The sequence below is a fragment of the Orussus abietinus genome, unplaced genomic scaffold, assembly GCF_000612105.2.
Source record: "Orussus abietinus isolate OABI.00-Male unplaced genomic scaffold, Oabi_2.0 scaffold751, whole genome shotgun sequence".
NCBI classification, from domain to species: domain Eukaryota; kingdom Metazoa; phylum Arthropoda; class Insecta; order Hymenoptera; family Orussidae; genus Orussus; species Orussus abietinus.
Window position 1 is genome coordinate 6,755 of NW_019395024.1, and position 24,323 is coordinate 31,077.

Sequence of the window (24,323 nt, forward strand, 5' to 3'; positions counted from 1 at the left end):
GAAGGTCCTGATACAAGATGTGAATCGAGGGAACATTGAATCAAGTAGTAAATGTTTTCCACGTTTATGGGGAACATTTAGTGTCTCTTATTTATACCACTACGCGTTTATTGGAGAGGTTCGACGTATGCACGTAGCGATTTCTTCTTCGACCGGAATTCTGCTCCGAAAGGTCAAACCGTTCCTTAAGGTGGTACGAAAGGGTCATTCGATACATCAAAAAGTTAAAATATACCAGGTGTATAAGCTTAAATCCGCTGTTTTTTACTCAGAAAAACAGATATTCTTTTTCATAGAAAGCGAAGAAATAATTTATTCAAAGTACTGGCCCTCGCTAGCTACACATTTGTCCCATCTCTCGGGCAATTTGCGGATACCACGCCAAAAAACGTCCTCCTCTTTCGAGGCAAACCACTCATCGAGCCATTGTCGGACGTCTTCGTAAGAATCGAAGGGTTGCCCATCGACGAAAACAGGTGGGAGTCGGAAGGGACCAGGTCTGGGGAACAAGCGACATGGGGTAGCACCTCCCAGTTGAGGGCCTCCAAGTAGTTTCGGACCACTTTTGACGCGTGCGATGGGGCGTTGTCGTGGAGGAAAATCAGCTTGTCGTGTCTTTGCCGATAATCCGGCCTTTTTTCCCGCAGAGCACGGGGCAATTTGATCGGTTGTTGGTGGGAGCGGTGGGCATTGACGGTTTCACCAGGTTTCAACAGCTCATAGTAGACGATACCCTGCTGGTCCCCCCAAACGCACGGCATCGTCTTCCGTCCGAAGCGATTTGGTCTTGCGGACGATTCTGATGGTTGGTCGGGATCAACCCAGGATTTCTTGCGTTTAGGATTCTCGAAAATTATCCACTTTTCATCGCCAGTCAGAATCCGATGCAGGAACGACTTTCTTTTTTGTCCGGCGAGCAAGATTTCGCATTTGTTTTGGCGTCGCTCCGTCTGCCTATCGGTCAAGTCGTGCGGCACCCATTTTCCGATCTTTTTAACCTTTCCCATGGCACAACAAAACTGAACCTGGGGATCTTTAGAGGGCGATATCTGGTATCAGCGCCGCGCAGCGTCGGGAAAACGAACTACTCGGCAGTGAAGCTCGTATATCGTTACAATACAATACGAAGAGAAGAAATAATTGTCCCCTAATCTACATACAAGTTCCAATCACCAAGAAACTTAACAGAGCTGTATCCAAATGCATTTATGCGAGAATTTCACAGTATCAAGCAAGTAGAGAAATTATAATAAACCAATATATCGTCACCTAATATACCTGCAAAGATAGTATAGCATCATATCATGATTCAAACTCATACTAACAAGAGTATTAAGCATTTTCAACGTTACACAACAACAAAACTGAATCTGGGGATCTTTAGAGGGCGATATCTGGTATCAGCGCCGCGCAGCGTCGGGAAAGCGAACTACTCGTCTGTAAGGCTCGCATATCATTGTTCCAATACATTTCGTAAATGGATTGGCATTTGCGCGCAGCAGGCGAGCTGCACTGACCTTTAAACGACTTTCTTTGAGCCACGCGTGACTTGGTCTGGAGAACTCGGCTTCTCGGCGAGCATGGCGGGCTCTTTCCGTCACCATGAGGTTTGTTCGTTTTGCCTAGACTTTCTAAACTTTTACGAAAAGTGTACACTTTGGCGTTCGTTTTGACGGAAGTGACTTAGCGTCGCTGTTAAATCCCGGAAATATCCCATCGTTTAATAAATGAATTTGAATAGCCCGCCAAATAATTTAGTTCGCGAAAAAGGTTTACTCCAACCGAAGATGGCGGTAGTGCATAAGCGTTACACCTCAATACATGACTGTGTCACCCCCCCCCACCCCCTGGGATAAGTCGCCGTGATAAGATGTAATCAATTTAGAGAAAAGTGCTGAAGTTTCATGTAACTACCTGCACTAATGTCTGAAAGTAGTGAGAAATTAAGATGGCAATAAATTCATACCATAAAAGTCACTTTCGTATCCTATTATATGACTGTTTTTATTATATTACATGTACACACCCCATGTATGTGGTGGACCTCGGTACTTCATTAACTTTATGGACATAATGCAGATATTAACAGCAGTTCATTAGGAATATAATTAAGATGACGTGAATAGCCAGATGTAGTAATCTGGGAGTTAATTAACAAAACACTCTTGTCAGTAATGTAAAACTCGGTTATATCGAATTATTGGATTTCTATTATCTCGATTATATTGCAACAATTTCAGTCTCTCAAACTATTTTTTTACTATATTTATAAATAATTTAATGTTATGCAAACCAACGACATTTTGATGAATTACCACGTTCACATGATTTATGTACAATGAATTTGTTACTATATAACCCAATAAAGATAGTCAGGATATACCCATGTACCACCTACATTCATTATTTACAACCGACGTGTAAACGTTTATTGGCAAAAAGCAAAAAACACGTATTTCTTAATTTTTTGCGAGCAATCACATCGCGTAAGTGGAACTTAAGTAGAAGTGCTTGTTTAATGGATATTACAAAAAAATGTCACCTGAAGGGTAGTTCACCCCCTTGAGGGGGTGCAACATTGCTGAACAATATTGTGTTTTCACCGTCCATATACAGAATACGTTTATGCAAAGTTTCGTCGAAATCCCTCCACCGCTTCAACGAAAATTAATATAAAAATGGAATTTTAGCCAAACTTTGGGGGGTTGTTTCCCCCTTAAATGTGGACCTTGAGGTGGTGCAGCATTCCTGGACAATATTGTATTGTCACCGTCCTTATACAGAATACGTTTATGCCAAGTTTCGTCGAAATCCCTCCACCGCTTCAACGAAAATTAATATAAAAATTGAATTTTCGCCAAACTCTGGAGGGTTGTTTCCCCCCTTAAATGTGGAGCTTGAGGTGGTGCAGCATTCCTGGACAATATTGTGTTTTCACCGTCCATATACAGAATACGTTTATGCAAAGTTTCGTCGAAATCCCTTCACTGCTCCTACGAAAAATATAAAAAAAACTGATTTTTCGCTAAACTTTGGGGGGTTGCTTCACCCCTTAAATGTGGACCATGCAGATAAACAAAAAACACGTGTCTCTTAGATTGTTGTGTTCTTCAACATATATGAAACTCAATAAGATCGGCGCCGGACACTTGGGAATGTTTCCTTCTAAGTGCACGTTAGCGCCCCCGTGCGGCTTCGGCGGAACTAACGGGCGCCTCTCTCCGTCTGCCCGTTTCTCTTTCGCGCCGAGGCCCATTAGGCGGCGGTTTCGCGCCTCGGAGATCTATTTATCTCTTAGGATCTACCATCTTATTCATATCTGAGAAATAATACTGAATAATTCCACCATAAATACGAGGCTCGTGGGCGTTAAATAACGATAATGCAAGTAAATAATGGACGCGGAGTTTTATTACCTTAGGCGGGTGAATGGCGAGATAGAATCTACGCGTTCGTCCGCACGAGAGGGAGGGTGAGGAGGGAATGGGGCCCGCCCGCCCCTCAGTCGAACGTACGGACGCTCGACCGGGACTTCGGGTGCTTTCGGGACCCCTCGGGACCCCTCGGGTCCTCTTGGTCCGCGAGGGTCCTAGCCCCCTCTCTTCGGCCGGAGAGGCCGCGAGGTGGGGGAAGGAGTGGGGGGCCCCTATCCCCTCTCCCCTCGACCCCCGACCGTGGCCCCAACCTTCCTCGATCCCGCCGGGCCAGACTTAACCTCCAAAGGGGCCGTTGTCTCAGGCCACAGGCAGCGCCCATCTCTCACGATCATTTGAATAAACTACCGGCGAGGTGCTCAAAGGACTTCGCGGGTTACGTGTTATGCCAGACGCTTGCTGTCCTTTTCCATCGACGGGGATTTTTCGGGCGCATCTTTGTCTCTTGCATGGGGGAAGGAATATGTTAAAGTGAAGTGAAACCCCCTTCAAATCAGTCGATTCGAATAAAACACTTTTTTTTTTAAGGGTATTGGACCAAACTGTCGGAAAGTTTGACACATCATTCCTGATCGTCTAAGAATTGTCCCGACACATTGAAAATTTGGACTTTGAGACAATCTTGTGAGGTTCATTCTATAAGTAAAGGGGAATTAAGGTGAAGTGAAACTTCCTCAAATCAGTCGATTGGAATACAACACTTTTTTTTAAGGGTATTGGACCAAACTGTCCACTATTCCCATCCATGTGCAGCTCCTTAAGGTGAAGTGAAACTCCCCCTCAAATCAGTCGATTCGAATAAAACACTTTTTTTTAAGGGTATTGAACTAAACTGTCCACTATTCCCATCCATATGCAGATCCTTAAGGTGAAGTGAAACTTCCTCAAATCAGTCGATTCGAATACAACACTTTTTTTTAAGGGTATTGGACTAAACTGTCCACTATTCCATGTGCAGCTCCTTAAGGTGAAGTGAAACCCCCCTCAAATCAGTCGATTCGAATAAAACACTTTTTTTTTAAGGGTATTGGACCAAACTGTCGGAAAGTTTGACACATCACTCCTGATCATCTACGAATTGTCCGGATGTGTTCAAAGTTTGGATTTTTGGAAAGAATTTTATAACTCAACAGACCAGAACCAAAATGGCGTCGAGCTCGCACATTATGCCAGACGCTTGCTGTCCTTTTCCATCGACGGGGATTTTTCGGGCGCATCTTTGTCTCTTGCACGGGGAAGGGAATATGTTAAGGTGAAGTGAAACCCCCTTCAAATCAGTCGATTCGAATAAAACACTTTTTTTTAAGGGTATTGGACTAAACTGTCCACTATTCCATGTGCAGCTCCTTAAGGTGAAGTGAAACCCCCCTCAAATCAGTCGATTCGAATAAAACACTTTTTTTTAAGGGTATTGGACCAAACTGTCGGAAAGTTTGACACATCACTCCTGATCATCTAGGAATTGTCCTGACACGTTCAAAATTTGGATTTTTGGAAAAATTGTTTAACTCAGAGCAGACCAGAACCAAAATGGCGTCGAGCTTGCATATTATGCCTAGAGTTCTAAATCCAGTAAGTTACGTCAGAAACGAAGAGAAATTCCCGGTAATTTATCGGTAATTTCACCAAAACCTTTTTTATCGATAAATTATGAGAATTTGAATTTGTCAACAGAACGAACGAGAGGTTTCGATTAGCTATAGAGAAACATCGTAGAGGGAAATTTCCGTTGTACGTTCTCCGTAGCCAATCAAAACCTCCCATTCGCTTCGTCGCAGAATGAAATATCAGTTCGTTTGAAACAAATGACATTGAATTTTCCGTGAAGTTGTACATACGTGAATATTTCTAGCGGGAGGTAAATACGACCCTATAATCAATATTTTCTAATAGTAATTATTACTCTTTAGCTTGAACTTTGAAGTTGATTGAAAAAAAAAAAGTTATTTAAACGAAGAAACCTAAAGTATAAATAACAAAATTAACGTTCTCTTAAATTCTCAATGTTCCCGGTTACTTACGGTATGTTTCACAGTTACCTTCTCCAATTTAATGTTACCGAGAATTTTCGAACTCTAATTATGCCAGACGCATGCTGTCCTTTTCCATTGACGAGGATTTTTCGGGTGCATCTTCTTTGTCTCTTGCACGGGGAAACAAAATATGACATATATTACCCTTATGACATCTGACGATGAATGATGACAATGACGATGAGGATGATGCAATAAAATAAATGACAGTTAGCCCCAATGTAGTTCCGTTTTGTCACAAATATGTGCTGCATATACACAATAATATCAGGACGGTAACATAATGTAAGATGAGAGTAACAAAGTTACGCTACATTTATATAGATACGATAGTAACAAATGTTATGTAACCTGTTAGCTCCATGTTACATAACCGTTAAGTTCCTGCATTGTAACAAATGTCATGTACCTAGTTAGCTCTATGTTACGTACCTGTTAGGTTATTACATCGTAACGAACGTTATGTTATTTGTTAGTTTTAGGTTACGTAACTGTTAGGTTTGGTGTTCAGTGTGTATGGTAATAAGGTTAATACGATCCCCCCATCGATCGTTTGATAATTTCTAGCAAGCTCATGTCGAAATGGCGGCTTTTCTTCCTATTTAACCTGTCATGGCTTTAGGTCAAAGGGTGTGGTCTCCTCAGATTGATTCGGTGCCCGCGCATGCGCCCTGCCGTGTCACTGCGCACAAGATGGCGTCGCAACTCGGCCGACATTTTTCCTCTAATTTACTTAGTTCTATATGTCGGACTCATGCAGGGGTGGAAAAGTAATTACCAAAAGCCCTTCAAATTAATCATAATTCTCTTAATCATTTAAAACATCCTCAAATGCTTCCAATTTGTTCACAATTACTGCCTATTTCTCTAGGAGCACAAAATATTTGTCTTATAGTTTCTAGATATTTAATGAATATTGTACATTTTGCAAATATTTAGCAGACGTTTGAAATATTTGTTGAACAATTATGGCTGACATGACGGTTGTATCTCGTGTGATAATTTTGTTTATAATTTAACCGGCGGGAAGAATTAGCATCAACAATGTATGTATCGCTTTTTTGTTGATAATTTAACCATTAAGCAGGAAGAATTAGGCTCGTCAATAGATTGTATCGCTTTTTTGTTTATAATTTAACCATTAAGCAGGAAGGATTAGGCCCGTCAATAGAATGTATCGCTTTTTTGTATATAATACAACCACGGAACAGGAAGAATTAGCCTCGTCAAAAGTGTGTACCGATTTTTTGTTTATAATTTAACCATCGAGCAGGAAGAATTAGCCTCACCGAAAGTATGTATTCCTTTTTTGTTTATAATTTAACCATCAAGTAGGAAGAGTTAGCCTCGTCGAGCCAATGTATCGCTTTTTTGTTTATAATTTATCCATGGAGCAGAAGAAATTAGCCTCGCCAAAAGTGTGTATCCTTTCTTTGTTTATAATTTAACCATGAAGCAGGGAGAATTAGCCTCGCCAAAAGTATGTATCCCTTTTTGTATATAATTTAACCATCCAGTAGGAAGAATTAGCCTTACCAACAGAATGTATCCCTTTTTTGTTTGTAATTTAATTATCGACCAGGAAGAATTAGCTTCGTCGAAACAATGTATCGTATTTTTGATTATAATTTAACCATCGAGCAGGAAGATTAGCCTCACTAAAAGTGTGTATCCCTTTATTGTTTATAATTTAACCATCGAGCAGGAAGAATTAGGCTCGCCAAAGTATGTATTCCTTTTTTGTTTATAATTTAACCATCGATTAGAAGGAATTAGCCTCGCCAAAAGTATGTATCCCTTTTTTGTTTATAATTTAACCATCGAGCAGAAAGAATTAGCCTCGCCAAAAGTATGTATTCCTTTTTGTATATAATTTAACCATCAAGTAGGAAGAATTAGCCTCACCAAAACTGCGTATTCCTTTTTTGTTTATAATTTAACCATCGAGCAGAAGGAATTAGCCTCGCCAAAAGTATGTATCCCTTTTTTGTTTATAATTTAACCATCAAGTAGGAAGAATTAGCCTCGCCAAAAGTATGCAACCCTTGTTTCTTTACAATTTAACCATCGATCAGGAAGAATTAGCCTCGTCGAAACAATGTATCGCTTTTTTGTTTATAATTTAACCATCGATCAGGAAGAATTAGCCTCGTCGAAACAATGTATCGCTTTTTTGTTTATAATTTAACCATCGATCAGGAAGAATTAGCCTCGTCGAAACAATGTATCGCTTTTTTTTTATAATTTAACCATCGATCAGGAAGATTAGCCTCACTAAAAGTGTGTATCCCTTTATTGTTTATAATTTAACCATCGAGCAGAAGGAATTAGCCTCGCCAAAAGTATATATCCCTTTTTTGTTTATAAATTAACCATCGAGTAGGAAGAATTAGCCTCGTCGAAACAATGTATCGCTTTTTCTTTATAATTTAACCATCGAGCAGGAGGAATTAGCCTCGCCAAAAGTATATATCCCTTTTTTGTTTATAAATTAACCATCGAGTAGGAAGAATTAGCCTCGTCGAAACAATGTATCGCTTTTTCTTTATAATTTAACCATCGAGCAGAAGGAATTAGCCCTGCCAAAAGTACACCTCGCATAATTTTTGTATCCCGTTAAGACGTTATCGTTATCGTTTGCGTCTTGCCAGACCTAACGAAGTCAAAAAATGGCGGGGTGCTCGGTTAATTTTATTTACGTCCCCGTATAAACGTATCCGTCGTAAGGACGGTTTTACGAGCGATAAGGACTATCCGCGGGGTTGCCCATGACCGGCATGATAAAAAACGCTCGAAATACGGGGCATTATTTATCAGCGTCCACTTAGAGAAACGGAATGACGGCTGACATTTTTATCGCAATGGACGTTCTGGCAGATCGGATACTTTGTAGATGGCCCGACGTCGAATGGCGAAACTGGTTTTATACTCGGGAATAGGTTCTCTTCCCGTAGCGTTTGGAGAAATGTCAGAGGTGCGCGTAAATTGCCGAGCGTACAACACTTTAACGATTTCCTCGGTGAAAGCGGACAACAAACGCGGACCCGATTTAATTGCACGCGAATTTTCACGCGTACCGCGGCCATTATGGAGAATTTTCGACGGAAGTTGCAGCAAATTCTATGTGGAGATGATTTTAGCGCCACTATCGGTGATTTAAAGCGACTTTGGAGGGTATTATACACGCAGAATTATACGACACTAATACTGAATTTGCTGATGCAACATTTCTTTATATTGCACGCGAATTTTCGGGTGTTTTGGCAATGGATTGCATTTTCTGGAGCAACATTTTATACATTGCACGCGAATTTTCACGCGTACGGCGGCCTTTATGGAGAATTTCGACGGAAGTTGCAGCAAATTCTATGTGGAGATGGTTTTAGCGCCCCTATCGGTGATTTAAAGCGACTTTGGAGGTTATTATACACGCAGAATTATACGACACTAATACTATTGCACGCGAATTTTCGGGTGTTTTGGCAATGGATTGCATTTTCTGGAGCAACATTACATATATTGAACGCGAATTTTCGGGTTTTTTGGCAATGGATTGCATTTTCTGGAGCAACATTTCATATATTGCACGCGAATTTTCGTGTTTTTCGACAATTTGCATTTGCCGAAGCAACATTTTATGTATTACACGCGAATTTTCGCGTCTTTTGGCAAATTATATTTGCTGAAGCGACATTTTATGTAATGACTCATTTAATTGCACGCTAATTTTCACGCGTACGGCGGCCATATTGGAGGATTTCGACGGAAGTTGCAGCAAATTCTACATGGAAATCGTTTTAGCGCCCCTATCGGAGGTTCAAGGCAGCGTTTCGACTTTGAGTCGCCGGACATCTAGCCTTTGAGTGTGTCTAAAATAGAGTTCATAGATATCTATATACATCTTACATACGTTCAATAGACATTTATATACGATTAATTTACTGATATTCCACGTTCCGCGGTTCCTGGGTATTTAGAAAAATTTTGTACGGACCTCGTGCGACATCTAGCCTTTGACTGGACCTACAATAGAATTCATAGATATCTATATACATCTTACATACGTTCAATAAACATTTATATACGATTAATTTACGGATATTCCACGTTCAGCTGTGCCTGGGTATTTAGAAAAATGTTGTACGGACCTCATGCGACATCTAGCCTTTGACTGGACCTACAATAGAGCTCATAGATATTTATATACATCTTACATACGTTCAATAAACATTTACATACGATTAATTTACGGATATTCCACGTTCCGCGGTTCCTGGGTATTTAGAAAAATGTTGTACGGACCTCGTGCGACATCTAGCCTTTGACTGGACCTACAATAGAGTTCATACATATCTATATACATCTTACATACGTTCAATAGACATTTATATACGATTAATTTACGGATATTCCACGTTCAGCTGTGCCTGGGTTGTAGGACGATCAGCAGATTTCGGAACACGCTCGCAGGTGTATCCTCCGCGACGCGTGTCAAAGCGTTTCCAGCCCGACGCCGACGACCAGTCGTACAAGACATCGTATCGCGACTCTTTTTTTATCAAATAAAAGGATGATTAACCGTCCAAGTCCGTTGATTTACGAATGCTCCATGCTGTATATCTCGCACTCAATACCGCGACGAGATTTATTCCCATTCGATACGGCTGCACCATCCCCGTTACCCCAAGAATCTTTATAGAACCTTCTGTTCTTTCCAAGTTGAAAAACTGGTTCCGTGATCGGCCAACTTTTCTGCCATCATCGGGCCATATGATCAGGGGCCAAGGAACTACCGAAATCGTGGACGAGCGACCACATTCGATGCTTAGGGCAAAGGACGGATAGATGCCAGGTTTTCCATTCGCATGACAACAGTCTGTGTAGTTTTATTATTTCTACCACTTCTCTCTTGGGACAAATGTGTTCAGGGGCAGTTTTTGGAGGAAGATCCATTAGGAGATGGGTCTTAGAAGGTAGAACCATTAGGGGGGTCCATGCGTGGGACCATCATCCTATGTGTGGCGTTTGATTGCAACGTATGTACGTAGCTGGACATACGCACCATCACCAGCACATGGAGCTAGATTCATGCACGAGAGTATCGTTTAACTCACTACCCCTTTCATAAGAGGGTGCAAAGTCCCTGAGGAGAAGACGTGGTGTGCGTTCAAGTGCCATTGGCAGGGTGGGTGTTCGTTCGCGGGTCGAAAGAATCGAAGAAGATCCTAAGATTCTAACCAGGGTGTCTCCTGCATTGTGTAGGATGTAGGTAAATCCTGGTAAACATCCTGCAGATGTAGGTAAACCCTGCGAAAGGAAGGCACTAATGTAAAAAATTATACAATTGTACTAAAACGACGACCTTAGAAGATAGAACCATTAGGGGGGTCCATGCGTGGGACCATCATCCTATGTGTGGCGTTTGATTGCAACGTATGTACGTAGCTGGACGTGCGCACCATCACCAGCACATGGAGCTAGATTCATGGGTGCACGAGAGTATCGTTGGACTCACTACCCCTTTCATAAGATGGTGCAAAGTCCCTGAGTAAAACACGTGGTGTGCGTTCAAGCGCCATTGGTAGCGTGGGTGTTCGTTTGCCGGTCGAAGAAGATACGAAGATTCCAGTCAGGGTGTCTCCTGCACCATGTAGGTGAAACCCTGCGAAAGGAAGGCACTAATGTAAGAAATTATACAATTGTACAAAGCGACAACCCTAGAATATAGATCCATTAGGGGGGTCCTTGCGCCCATCATCCTTGGGACCATCATCCTATGTGTGGCGTTTGATTACAACGTACGCACGTAGCTGGACATACGCACCATCACCAGCACATGAAGCTAGATTCATGGACGCACGAGAGTATAGTTGAACTCACTACCCCATTCTAAGAGTGTGCAAAGTCCCTGAGTAAAACACGTGGTGTGCGTTCAAGCGCCATTGGTAGCGTGGGTGTTCGTTTGCCGGTCGAAGAAGATACGAAGAATTCCAGTCAGGGTGTCTCCTGCATCATGTAGGTGAAACCCTGCGAAAGGAAGGCACAAAGCGACAACCCTAGAATATAGATCCATTAGGGGGGTCCTTGCGCCCATCATCCTTGGGACCATCATCCTATGTGTGGCGTTTGATTGCAACGTGTGCACGTAGCTGGACATACGCACCATCACCAGCACATGGAGCTAGATTCATGGACGCACGAGAGTATCGTTGAACTCACTACCCCTTTCATAAGAGTGTGCAAAGACCCTGAGTAGAAGTCATGGTGTGCGTTCTGGCGCCATTGGCAGCGTGGGTGTTCGTTCGCTGGCCGAAAGATTCGAAGACGCGTTATTAACACCGGTGACCCTGCGTCTATGATTACACGCATTAATAGCCCGACGGACCGAGGGACTTTGTTCACGCTGCGCACTGTTATTATTTCAATGAAGAGACCCGGGGAGGAGAAAAAGAATTCCCATAAGGCCCGCCGGCGCGGTATGGTCCGAGCGGTGCAGAGACAAACGACCCGCGGGACGGAACACCGCTGCGAGATCTGCAGATTAATGCACCGGACCCTTAACTTACGGACAGCCGGTAACCCTGACTTTCGAAACGTCATCGCGGACCGCACGCTACCAGCGATTTTCGTCCCTGTACTTGGTAACTTTTATCAACCCGCGGTAATTTGGGAAGAAAGTCCTAGATAGTAGCTAGGCTCCAGCTAGGAAATCTGCGTTAGGAGTACACTTAGTGGCACGGAGAAAATAGGACACTGTGAACCCTTTTAGTGCTGAACAGCGGTATATCATTGGCAACTTTGATCAACTTGCAGTAATTTGGATAAAAGTCCTAGATAGTAGCTAGGCTCCAGCTAGGAAATCTACGTTGGGAGTACACTTAGTGGCACGGAGAAAAATAGGACATTGTTAACCCTTTTAGTGCTGAACAATGATATATCGTTGGCAACTTTGATCAACTTGCAGTAATTTGGAAAGAAAGTCCTAGATAGTAGCTAGGCATTAGGTAGGAAACCTACGTTAGGAATACACTTTGTGGCATGGAGAAAAATAGGACCTTTGTTAACCCTTTTAGTGCTGACCAACGATAAATCGTTGGCAATTTGGATCAAGCGACGGTAATTTGGAAAGAAAATTCTAGACAGTATCTAGGCTCCAGCTAGGACTTGTACGTCAAGATTACAATTAGCAACACATTGTTAATCCTTTTAGTGCCTAACAACGGTGTATCGTTGGCAACTTTGATCAACTTGCAGTAATTTGGAAAGAAGGTCCTAGATAGTAGCTAGGCGTTAGCTGGGAAATCTACGTTAGGAATACACTTAATGCCATGGAGAAAATAGGACATTATTAACTCTTTTAGTGCTGACCAACGATATATCGTTGGCAATTTGGATCAAGCGACGGTAATTTGGAAAAAAATTCTAGATAGTATCTAGGCTCCAGGTAGGACTTGTACGTCATGAGTACAATTAGCGACATGGAGAAAGAGAACATTGCTAATCCTTTTAGTACTGAACAACGGTGTATCGTTGACAACTCTGATCAACTTGCAGTAATTTGGATTACGGATATTCCACGTTCGGCGGTGCCAAGGCCCTTGTGTGGTGTTCTCTTCCCTTTCGGGCAAAATCCAGAGGCGAGTATGAAACCCCTCCAGCAGGCCGAGTGGTTTTTGAACAATGGAGAACATTTGCAGGAAGGAAATCGCTGGATCAGGACGTCCAGAGCGAACGACTTGTCCAGAAAGGAGCAATATCCTGACGAGTGTAAACGTTTAGTGGACATACGTCCACTATTCCACGTTCGGCAGTGCCAAGGCCCTTGTGTGGTGTTCTCTTCCGTTTCGGGAAAAATCCAGAGGCGAGTATGAAACCCCTCCAGCAGGCCGAGTGGTTTTTGAACAATGGAGAACATTTGCAGGAGGGAAATCGCTGGATCAGGACGTCCAGAGCCAACGACTTGGCCTGAAAGGAGCAATATCCTGACGAATGTAAACGTTTAGTGGTCATACGTTCACTAAACGTTTATATACGCTTAATTTACGGATATTCCACGTTCGGCGGTGCCAGGGCCCTTGTGTGGTGTTCTCTTCCCTTTCGGGCAAAATCCAGAGGCGAGTATGAAACCCCTCCAGCAGGCCGAGTGGTTTTTGAACAATGGAGAACATTTGCAGGAAGGAAATCGCTGGATCAGGACGTCCAGAGCGAACGACTTGTCCAGAAAGGAGCAATATCCTGACGAGTGTAAACGTTTAGTGGACATACGTCCACTATTCCACGTTCGGCAGTGCCAAGGCCCTTGTGTGGTGTTCTCTTCCGTTTCGGGAAAAATCCAGAGGCGAGTATGAAACCCCTCCAGCAGGCCGAGTGGTTTTTGAACAATGGAGAACATTTGCAGGAGGGAAATCGCTGGATCTGGACGTCCAGAGCCAACGACTTGGCCAGAAAGGAGCAATATCCTGACGGGTGTAAACGTTTAGTGGTCATACGTTCACTAAACGTTTATATACGCTTAATATACGGATATTCCACGTTCGGCGGTGCCAGGGCCCTTGTGTGGTGTTCTCTTCCCTTTCGGGAAAAATCCAGAGGCGAGTATGAAACCCCTCCAGCAAGCCGAGTGGTTTTTGAACAATGGAGAACATTTGCAGGAGGGAAATCGCTGGATCAGGACGTCCAGAGCCAACAACTTGGCCAGAAAGGAGCAATATCCTGACGGATATAAACGTTTATATAGTGGTCATACGTTCACTAAACGTTTATATACGCTTAATTTACGGATATTCCACGTTCGGCGGTGCCAGGGCCCTTGTGTGGTGTTCTCTTCCCTTTCGGGCAAAATCCAGAGGCGAGTATGAAACCCCTCCAGCAGGCCGAGTGGTTTTTGAACAATGGAGGACATTTGCAGGAGGGAAATCGCTGGATCTGGACGTCCAGAGCCAACGACTTGTCCAGAAAGGAGCAATATCCTGACGGGTTCTAGGAACTAGCCCAGGGCGGGTTGAATTAAAGTAAGACGATGGTTTGGTACGTCATTACGCGCGCATGCGTAAAGACGTAGGTGCGTCGTGTGGATGGTTACCAGCATCTCGGATATACCCGGAGGTTAGGGTATCCACATTATGGTTGGGTGAATCGAGGCGCTTCGACGTGGGCTCGACGCACCGCCCCCTCCTCCTACGATCTTATTCTTTTTATGGTAATAATACTCTTGCGTATACGCTAACGCCGGGATTATTTGATCGCGAAGTTACAGATTAGCAATGCAGACGGGCCGACCTCTCGGGTGGCTACGCATGTAGCTACCCAACCATCTACTGGCATCTGCCGCCCATGTAGGCGAGACCTTCTGCACGGAACTAACGACTCCCGTGTGAGGTTCCTTCTATAAGTAAAGGGGAATTAAGGTGAAGTGAAATCCCCTTCCAATCGGTCGATTCGAATACAACACTTTTTTTTAAGGGTATTGGACCAAACTGTCCGAAACTTTGACACACCACTCCTGATCATCTAAGAATTGTCCTGACACATTGAAAATTTGGACTTTGAGACAATCTTGTGAAGTTCATTCTATAAGTAAAGGGGAATTAAGGTGAAGTGAAACCCCCTCAAATCAGTCGATTCGAATACAACACTTTTTTTTAAGGGTATTGGACCAAACTGTCCGAAACTTNTGTCCAATCTAAGAAAAATCAGAGGAAACATAAAATCCTATTGTGACAATTCTTAGATGATCACAAGACATGTGTCAAAGTTTCGGACAGGTCCAACACCCTTAAAACAATGTGTGTAATTCCAATCGACTTATTTGAGGGGAGGTTTCACTTCACCTTAATGTCCAATCTAAGAAAAATCAGAGGAAACATAAAATCCTATTGTGACAATTCTTAGATGATCACAAGACATGTGTCAAAGTTTCGGACAGGTCCAATGTCCTTAAAAAAATGTGTGTTATTGGACATAAATGTGTGTTCTGGTCTGGGCTAAGTAAAAACATTTATTTTAAATCCAGATTTTGATTGTGTCAGGACAATTCTTAGATGATCAGGAGTGATGTGTCAAAGTTTCGGACAGTTTGGTCTAATACCCTTAAAAAAAAGTGTTGTATTCGAATCGACTGATTTGAAGGATGTTTCACTTCACCTTAGGAGGGGGTTTCACTTCACCTTAATTACCAATCTAAGAAAAATGAGAGGAAACATTAAATCCTATTGCGTCCTAGTCGCTTCCTCCTTTCCTCCAGGGTACCATTTATACGTATTTCGAAATCAATGCAGGAGGCCGGAAAGGATTGAACCATCCTGTAATTTTGATGGAAGTTAGAACACGTACGGATGTCGTAAAAATACGGCCCCGTTTAACTAAGGAGCAATGGTAATGTATCGGTACACTGGGAGGCAATTTCAGCTTGGATGAACCACCACGTCCCTTTCTGATCACCATTTATTACCCTCGGCTTCGTGCTTATATGCGCACAGTTTGCACGCTATGTATCCGAACAAAGTCTGATCCATGCTATCAAGAAGTACGGATACACGATTCACCGAGACTCCCGGAAACGCAGCATCCATTAAATGTCCATTTTGAGAGTGGGGATGGTACCCAGTCTTGGCATTATTGCAAGTGCAACTGATGATGACCGATGTTTCCTGGTACAGGGAACTCGAGTATTCCTAATTCTTGGGTACGAGCAGACCTTAATGTTGATATAAATTCACTTGATGTTGCCTGAACCATCGTTCTATCTTACAGAGAGATACACACAATTGTGTGGTTTTTTCCAGGCAACTCATGAAGTGGAATATACGCAAATTAATCGTCTATCATTCACCTAAAAATATATCTAAAGGATTCCTAACTCGTATTCCTAATTGTTAGGTACGCGCAGACCTTAAAGTTAATACAAATTCATTTGATGTTGCCTGAACCATCGTTCTTTCTTATAGAGTTACACACAATTGTGTGGTTCTTCCCGGGTAACCCATGAAGTGGAATATATGCAAATTAATCGTCTATCATCTGTCTAAAAAATATCTTAAGGATTCCGAACTCGTATTCCGAATTGTTAGGTACGAGCAGACCTTAATGTTGATATAAATTCACTTGATGTTGCCTGAACCATCGTTCTTTCTTATAGAGTTACACACAATTGTGTGGTTCTTTCCAGGCAACTCATAAAGTGGAATACACGCAAATTAATCGACTAAATTAGGTATAAAGGTATAGCAAACGTATATCGTCCATCATCCCCCTTAAAAAAGTATCTAAAGGATTCCTACCTCGTATTCCTAATTCTTGGGTACGGGCAGACCTTAATGTTAATACAAAATTAACTTGATGTTGCTTGAGCCATCGTGCTTTCTTACAGAGAGTTACACACAATTGTGTGGTTCTTTCCAGGCAACCCATGAAGTGGAATATACGCAAATTAATCGTCTAAATTACGTAGAGCAAACGTTTACTTCCAGCTAGACGTCACAGATGGCGACGTTGGTTCGTCAAAATCTAAATCTACATCGCTCTTTCATACCACCTTAAGCAAAGGCATCGCAGGTTCCACTGCTTCGCAGATAGAGGACAGCACAAAGCAGCAAGTTTTCCATGTTTTCGCTTCTTGGAGGCTTAGAATAAAAAATGAAGAGTTTTAGGACCTAGCTCGAACAATTTGGAAAACCGTAGAAGTGGTCAGACAGTAAACTGTGATAAATGCCTTCACCAACATTTGCTCAAGAACGCTGGTTAGTCCTGTGGCTAACCCGTGTTTTTAGGGCAAACGTTTAGTTCCAGCTGAACGTCACAGATGGCGGCAGTTCAAATCTGCATCGCACTTTCATACCACCTTAAGCAAAGGCATCGCAGGTTCCACTGCTTCGCAGATAGAGGACCCAGAGGGCAGCACAAAGCTTAGCAAGCGAGTCAGATCCACGTTACCACTGGCCATGAATAATATCGTTTCGCGGAGATGTCGAGGAAGCATCATCCATCAATAGTCGAGCGTTGAAGGGGCGTTATGTTCCATGTCCATGCCGAGGTCCATTATAATATTCGAAATATTATGCGCGCTATGCGCGGCGAAAGTGGCACATGAACACGAGGGCGGTGTTGCGCGTGTACAAATCATGCGAAGAATGACGCGGCATTGCCTGCCTCGCTGCCCGGCTGCGACGGACGATGTTGTACCTCCTCTGGCTCTTCTACAGGCTTAACTCTCAGGCCGGGCCACGGGGTCCCTATCCTGCAAGCTCCGCCGTTCGCCACGGCTTTGGATCTGCTCGTTGCATATTAACTACGACGTCCTGCACTCGTGATCAGCATACCGCAAGTCACTCGCTCGTTTGCCTCCGATGGCTCGACCTAAACTGTATTAAGGGGATGTGAAAGTGCCATCTTAGGGTCGTTGTTCATGACACTTTTCTCCGGATTGGGTGTTCCTATTTCTTTCAAATTTTAACACGTGAATAAGGGGACCCTAAGGTAGGTCCTGAAACGCGGGAAATTTCATTTGTCATTAAAATTGTTGATAATAGGTATAAACAAATTATCTTAGAATTGATATTTTGTGGGTTTCAGCACCTTCGTTATAGCTTCCATATTCACATTGTAAAGTTTGAAACGATATGGTGCACTCAGTTTGGAAAAAAGTTACATAAATGAGACACAATCACCTTAAGGGGATGTGAAAGTAGCATCTTAGGGTGGATCGTTCATGACACTTTTCTCCGGATTGGGTGTATCTATTTCTTTCAAATTTTACCACGTGAATATGAAGACCCTAAGGTAGGTCCTGAAACTCGCAAAATTTCATTTGTAATTAAAATTGTTGAAAATAGGTATAAACAAATTATCTTAACCCTTAACGCTCCAAGTGTGCCTCTCAAGCACCACCGATGTGCGATGTTTCTTTGAAAACGGACGCCGTTACTCACAACCCTGCTGGTTATTTTGTGTGTCCGCTCGGTGTGAAACAAAGCACTTTATCTACGCAAAATGTTCATAATAGTTGGTTGAATTATTTAGGGATGTCTGCCATTTTCATAGGGATATTTCTTCGGTTTCCCTGCAATCGTCGTTAGTCAAACGTTGAAAGTCCCCTGTCGCGGATCTTTGTTGTGTGTCGTTGTGTGTTGTTGTGTGTCGTAGGGAACGGCTGTTCCGTGTGTACAGAAATGCAGACAACATTTATTAACACTTTGCCGTCCGCACGATTCGTAAATATTTATTCGCTTGGCGCCGGCAGCGCTAATTCGGATCACTTGACTTGTCGCCGGCCGTTTTTGACGTTATCGAGACCACTGTGGTGTCGCCGGCCGTTGGCCAAAAGTTTGCGCACATCACCACTGTGGTGTCACCGGCCGTTGACCGCTAGTTTGCGCACGTCACCACTGTGGTGTCGCCGGACGGCATAGTGTTAATACAACTGTCACGGCGAAGAACAGGTAACAACGTCTACATCTTCTGTTCCAGCAGACGTCGGACCTGGACACCTTGCTGTGTAGACAGGAGTTGGACAGGCTGCAGCGACTAGACGAGGATGACGCGGATAAGGACCCCAGGGAAGCGTCCAGCCACATGGAGGACTTCTTCGAGGTGGCGGCGGCTTGCCGGCCCCAGGCAAGCTTCGTCTCCTCGAGGAGTCAACCTGCCGGGAACGACGACGACGTCTTCCTCAGGCCACCCCTCTGGGAGGACATCACCTCCAGCATCCAGAAGCTGGACCCTGAGAACGCCGACATGTTGGGCTCCCAATCCCACATCAAGATGGAGACCGAGGACCCCACGTCCCCGGTCCTCTCTCCCGTGGAGATCAAGACCGAACCCTTGCCTCCATCCCCCACGTTGCACCTCCTCGAAGGACCTACCTCCAAACCCATCCAAAGCTTCGCCAACAGGTCCGCACCCCAACCCGTTGTCCATCACAGGACCAACGCGTTCAAGACCTTCTCCCCAAACCACAACGGGAGCAATAGCAACCCTAGTGGGAACGGGAACGGCAATGGGGCCGGCAACAACAATGGCTCTCCGACGAACCATCACCCAGCCAATCAGCAGGCGACTGGCAATGCCACGTCTCCGCTTTATGGCTCGATGACCAGGCTGATGTACGTCTCGCCATTGACACCTCCCATTTCCGATCCAGGGTCTCCACTTGGCGGACCCCCGCGAAGAACCCCTCCTCCACCCTACCCACAACCACCCATCCTCAATCCACCACACAGGATTCAGGCCCCAACCATCACCAAGTTCAACAGGCGGAACAATCCCGAGCTGGAGAAGCGGCGGGTGCATCATTGTGATTTTATAGGTGAGTTCATGAATTTATAGACCCATCCTGGAAATGGGTATCAGTGTTATCAGTGTAGAGCATGGGGGATTCCACTCAAGAACTAAGTGGCCTAATTATTAAGGGGATATGAAGGGCGCTGAGGAATTCAATCGACGTCGGGAGAACAAAATTCATATACGTCACCTTTTTAGTGGGAACGCCATTTTGAATACTTAAGGGTAACTTAAGGTGAAGTGAAACCCTCTTCAAAGCAGTCGATTCGAATACAACACTTTTTTTTAAGGGTGTTGGTCCAAACTGTTCGAAACTTTGACACATCACTCCTGATCATCTAAGAATTGTCCTGATACATTCAAAATGTAGATTTTTTATAAAAATTTGTCGACTCAGCCGAGTCCATGACCAAAATGGCGTCGAGCTCTCATATTTCGATCAATATACAAATATCGAAGGATCTGATATGAGAATCGAAAGGGTCAGGACAATTTTACGACAATTTGGAACACTCTGGTAATCGATAAACTCGCATTTTAACGGGATAAAGGCAATAAAAGTGTCTTATGCGCTTCTATGTCAAAACGATGGGAATACGAGGTCTCGGAGTGAAAATTTAATTCCCCTGGAAATCACAGATGGCGCAGGGGGTCCCTCTGCAGTAAATTAGGGCCTCAGAAACAATGAATCCAGGGGATTTCTGGAGATTAGTCTCGATTCCTTTATAATTATTGTACAGAAACAACATATCGAGTACGCCATTTTGTACAATAAAAATGTCAAGACAATTGTACTACAATTTAAAACACTCTGGTAATCGAGAAACTCGCATTTGAACGGGATAAAGGCAATAAAAGTGTCTTATGCGCTTTTATGTCAAAACGATGGGAATACGAGGTCTCGGAGTGAAAATTTAATTCACCTGGAAATCATAGATGGCGCAGGAGGTCCCTCTGCAGTCAATTAGGGCCTCAGAAACCATGAATCCAGAGGATTTCTGAATTTTTACTTCTATTTCTTTATAATTATTGCATGAAAACAACATATGGAGTACACCGTTTACTACAATAAAAATGTCAGGACACTTGTACGACAATTTAAAACACTCTGGTAATCGATAAACTCGTATTTGAACGGGATAAAGCCTAAAAAAAGTGCCTTATGCGCTTCTACGCTAAAAGAATGGGAATACGAGATATCGTAGTGAAAATTTAATTGGCCTGGAAATCACAGATGGCGCAGGAGGTCCCTCTGCAGTCAATTAGGGCCTCAGAAACCACGAATCCAGAGGATTTTTGAAGTTCTACTTCGATTTCTTTATAATTATTGCACGAAAACAACATATGGAGTACGCCATTTTGTACAATAAAAATGTCAAGACAATTGTACTACAATTTAAAACACTCTGGTAATCGAGAAACTCGCATTTGAACGGGATAAAGGCAATAAATGTGTCTTATGCGCTTTTATGTCAAAACGATGGGAATACGAGGTCTCGGAGTGAAAATTTAATTGGCCTGGAAATCACAGATGGCGCAGGAGGTCCCTCTGCAGTCAATTAGGGCCTCAGAAACCATGAATCCAGAGGATTTCTGAATTTTTACTTCGATTTCTTTATAATTATTGCACGAAAACAACATATGGTGTACACCATTTAGTAAAATACCCAATATAATTCGACACAGCACTCAATATAGAAACCAACATCGACAACATAGGCATTTAGAAAAATCTTCTTTACCGACGTCGATCAAGTTCCTCGACGTGTTTCACTTCACCTTAACGTGCGGAAATTCCGCGATAACCTCAAAGCTGGGAAATTTGTCGGCACAGAGTCACGGTTCTTGGTCGTGGACTCAATTTAATCGACGAATTGCTATTAACATACTAGTTGCGCCGGTATGTAGGAATGTTGCTGAAACGGTCTCAATAAAACCATTCCGCTCTGCCATACCATCAATTGCAGAGGCCATTTGAATTCCAGATTTCATGTATAAATCTGGATAATTCATCGATTCAGAGTCTTGGTATTTCAGTTGAAGCTTAAGTACGCCTGTAAGCGATTCCATTAACACCCCGAGAATTAGACTCGTGATAGTTCTACGCGTTTCGAAGCCATTAGTAATTTCACGCGCATGGCATTTTCGCTTTTAATTAAGTACTCGGTGGTAGAGGTTCGTGGAAATGAAAGATTCTTACGGGGAATTACTTCTCACGTGTCCGAATAACAAATGCGCACCAGTTTTCCCTGTGTTAAGGTTGTGGGAAAGTGGGATATATACATGCTGAAAAGTGAAAATATTTATAACACTTTTCTCATAACTGGGTACACCGAATTATCTGAAACTTTAACACGTGATTAATATTTTGCAAAAAATATTTTTTTGGTCATTGTCCGAGATGAATACAACGTTTTTTCCGGAAAATTAAGTTTCACGGGCAGCGCGCTCTTTCTTGGAGCCTCCATAATTACGTATTAAAGTTTTAGATTATTTAGTGCATCCAGTTTGGAGAAAAGCTTCATAAATATATTTATTTTTTCGTACGGATATATCCCACTTTCATATCACCTTAAGGTGAAGTGAAGCTCCTGGAATCACACGACTCGAAAAGACACTTTTTTTTAAGGCCCAAAATGGCTGCACCCTGTTTGGAGAAGAGTTTTATAATTATTTTGACTTTTTCGTACGTATATGTCACACTTTCATATCACCTTAAGGTGAAGTAAAACCCCTGAAATCACATGACTCGAAAAGACACTTTTTTTTAAGGCCCAAAATGGGTGCACCCTGTTTGGAGAAAAGTTTTATAAATATTTTGACTTTTTCGTACGTATATATCACACTTTTATATCACCTTAAGGTGTCAGTTCAGTTGGTAATAGTAGGAAGTTCCAGCATCCTCTTCATACAGAAAGTCAGAAAACGTCAAACAATGTGACATAGATAGGAAGTTCCAGCATCCTCTTCAGACAGAAAGTCAGAAAACGTCAAAAAATAGGACGTAGGTAACCATGCCATCGATCCGTCATTTTAAAGAAGCGTTTTTAGTATTTCGAGAAAAATGTCCTTTTATCGTGAAGTTTTATGTCATCTTTCAGTTAGAAATAGTAGGAAGTTCCAGCATCCTCTTCATACAGAACGTCGAAAAACGTCAAACAATGTAACTTAGATAGGAAGTTCCAGCATCCTCTTTAGACAGAAAGTCAGAAAACGTCAAACAATGTGAGTTAGATAGGAAGTTTCAGGATCCTCTTCAGACAGAAAGTCAGAAAACGTCAAACAATATGAGTTAGATAGGAAGTTCCAGCATCCTCTTCAGACAGAAAGTCAGAAAACGTCAAACAATGTGACTTAGATAGGAAGTTCCAGCACCCTCTTCATACAGAAAGTCAAAAAACGTCAAACAATATGACTTAGATAACCATTCCATGGATCCGTCATTTTGGAAAAGCATTTTTGATTTTGTTGAGAAAAAGTGCCATTTATCCCAAAGTCCTAACTCATCTTTCAATCGGAAATGGTAGGAAGTTTCAGCATCCTCTTTACATAGAAAGTCAAGAAACATAGAAACAATGTACCATAAGATACATCACGCGTCACAGAAAAACGCCGAATCGATTCTCCTGAAAAGCTTTGGGCATAACGGGCAGTGCTGATAGCGGGAATCTCTCACCATAGGTTCCCTCAACCCTTTCCGTTCATGTGCATCTGATAAGGACACCTGTAGTTCCCCGCTGATCATCTCGAGTGGCGCTTCGGCAGGGTAGAGGTGTTGCGGAGGTTCCGCATCAGCACATCGCGAGTGAACTTTCCTGCTTTCGTAATCCCGACTCCTAGAAAATCTCAATTCGCCTCCCAGATCGGTTATTACTATCAGCAAGCACGCCACGTAGAACGGGCAGTTTAATAATCCGCAACCGCCGCCATTACTCCCGAGTAATTGGCAATAGGTCTAATCGGCGGTAAATCAGCCGCGCCAGAGACATCCCATCATTCACAGAAACAATTTCCATTGCAGGTTGTACAAAGGTCTACACGAAGAGCTCGCACCTGAAGGCACATCAGCGGATACACACAGGTAAGTGGGCGCACGCCCTGCCAAACCTGTTACACACGTTGTTCTAATCCTAGACCTAATCTAACGGGCGCATGAGATGTGTGCCGCTAATAATTAGGTATGTAGTCCACCTCGAGGAGAGAAAGAGGCGCTTAGTCGAGGAGAAATGCAGAACCGAGAGGTGGAAAGTGCGCCCGGACTCTGAGAGAATCTCTTGTGTGGGCTGGGCGTGGTTCCCTACATCTCGTGTGTGGAATTGTGTGTGGAGGCCCCTGCAAGCGGGAACCTCCAAACGAGGTGCATGCACGTGCCTTCGACGAGTGCCTGGACGTACGTGCACGCACCTTACCACTTGATTTCTTCCTTCTTGAAGTACTTGCACGCAGGCATGCGTCCAGCCACATACGAGAGGCGACCCACATCTTGCTGGTGATCTGGTACCGCAGGGTGCAACTCGATTCGAAGCATTTGAAATGGGACCGATCGTTTGTGTGGAATAGTTTTAGGTTCTGGCTGGAA

General features: G+C 43.2%; 1 protein-coding gene across 1 annotated transcript; it reads left to right on the top strand.

Annotated features, from left to right (window-relative positions):
* Positions 1–12,945: 12,945 nt before the first annotated feature.
* Positions 12,946–23,825, top strand: LOC105703470 (Krueppel-like factor 8; the record flags this gene model as incomplete). Its single annotated transcript, XM_023433606.1, has 3 exons — positions 12,946–13,332; positions 18,932–19,769; positions 23,766–23,825. Coding segments are annotated over exons 1-3 (1,285 nt in total), but the record flags the coding sequence as incomplete, so codon positions are not given.
* Positions 23,826–24,323: the final 498 nt, after the last annotated feature.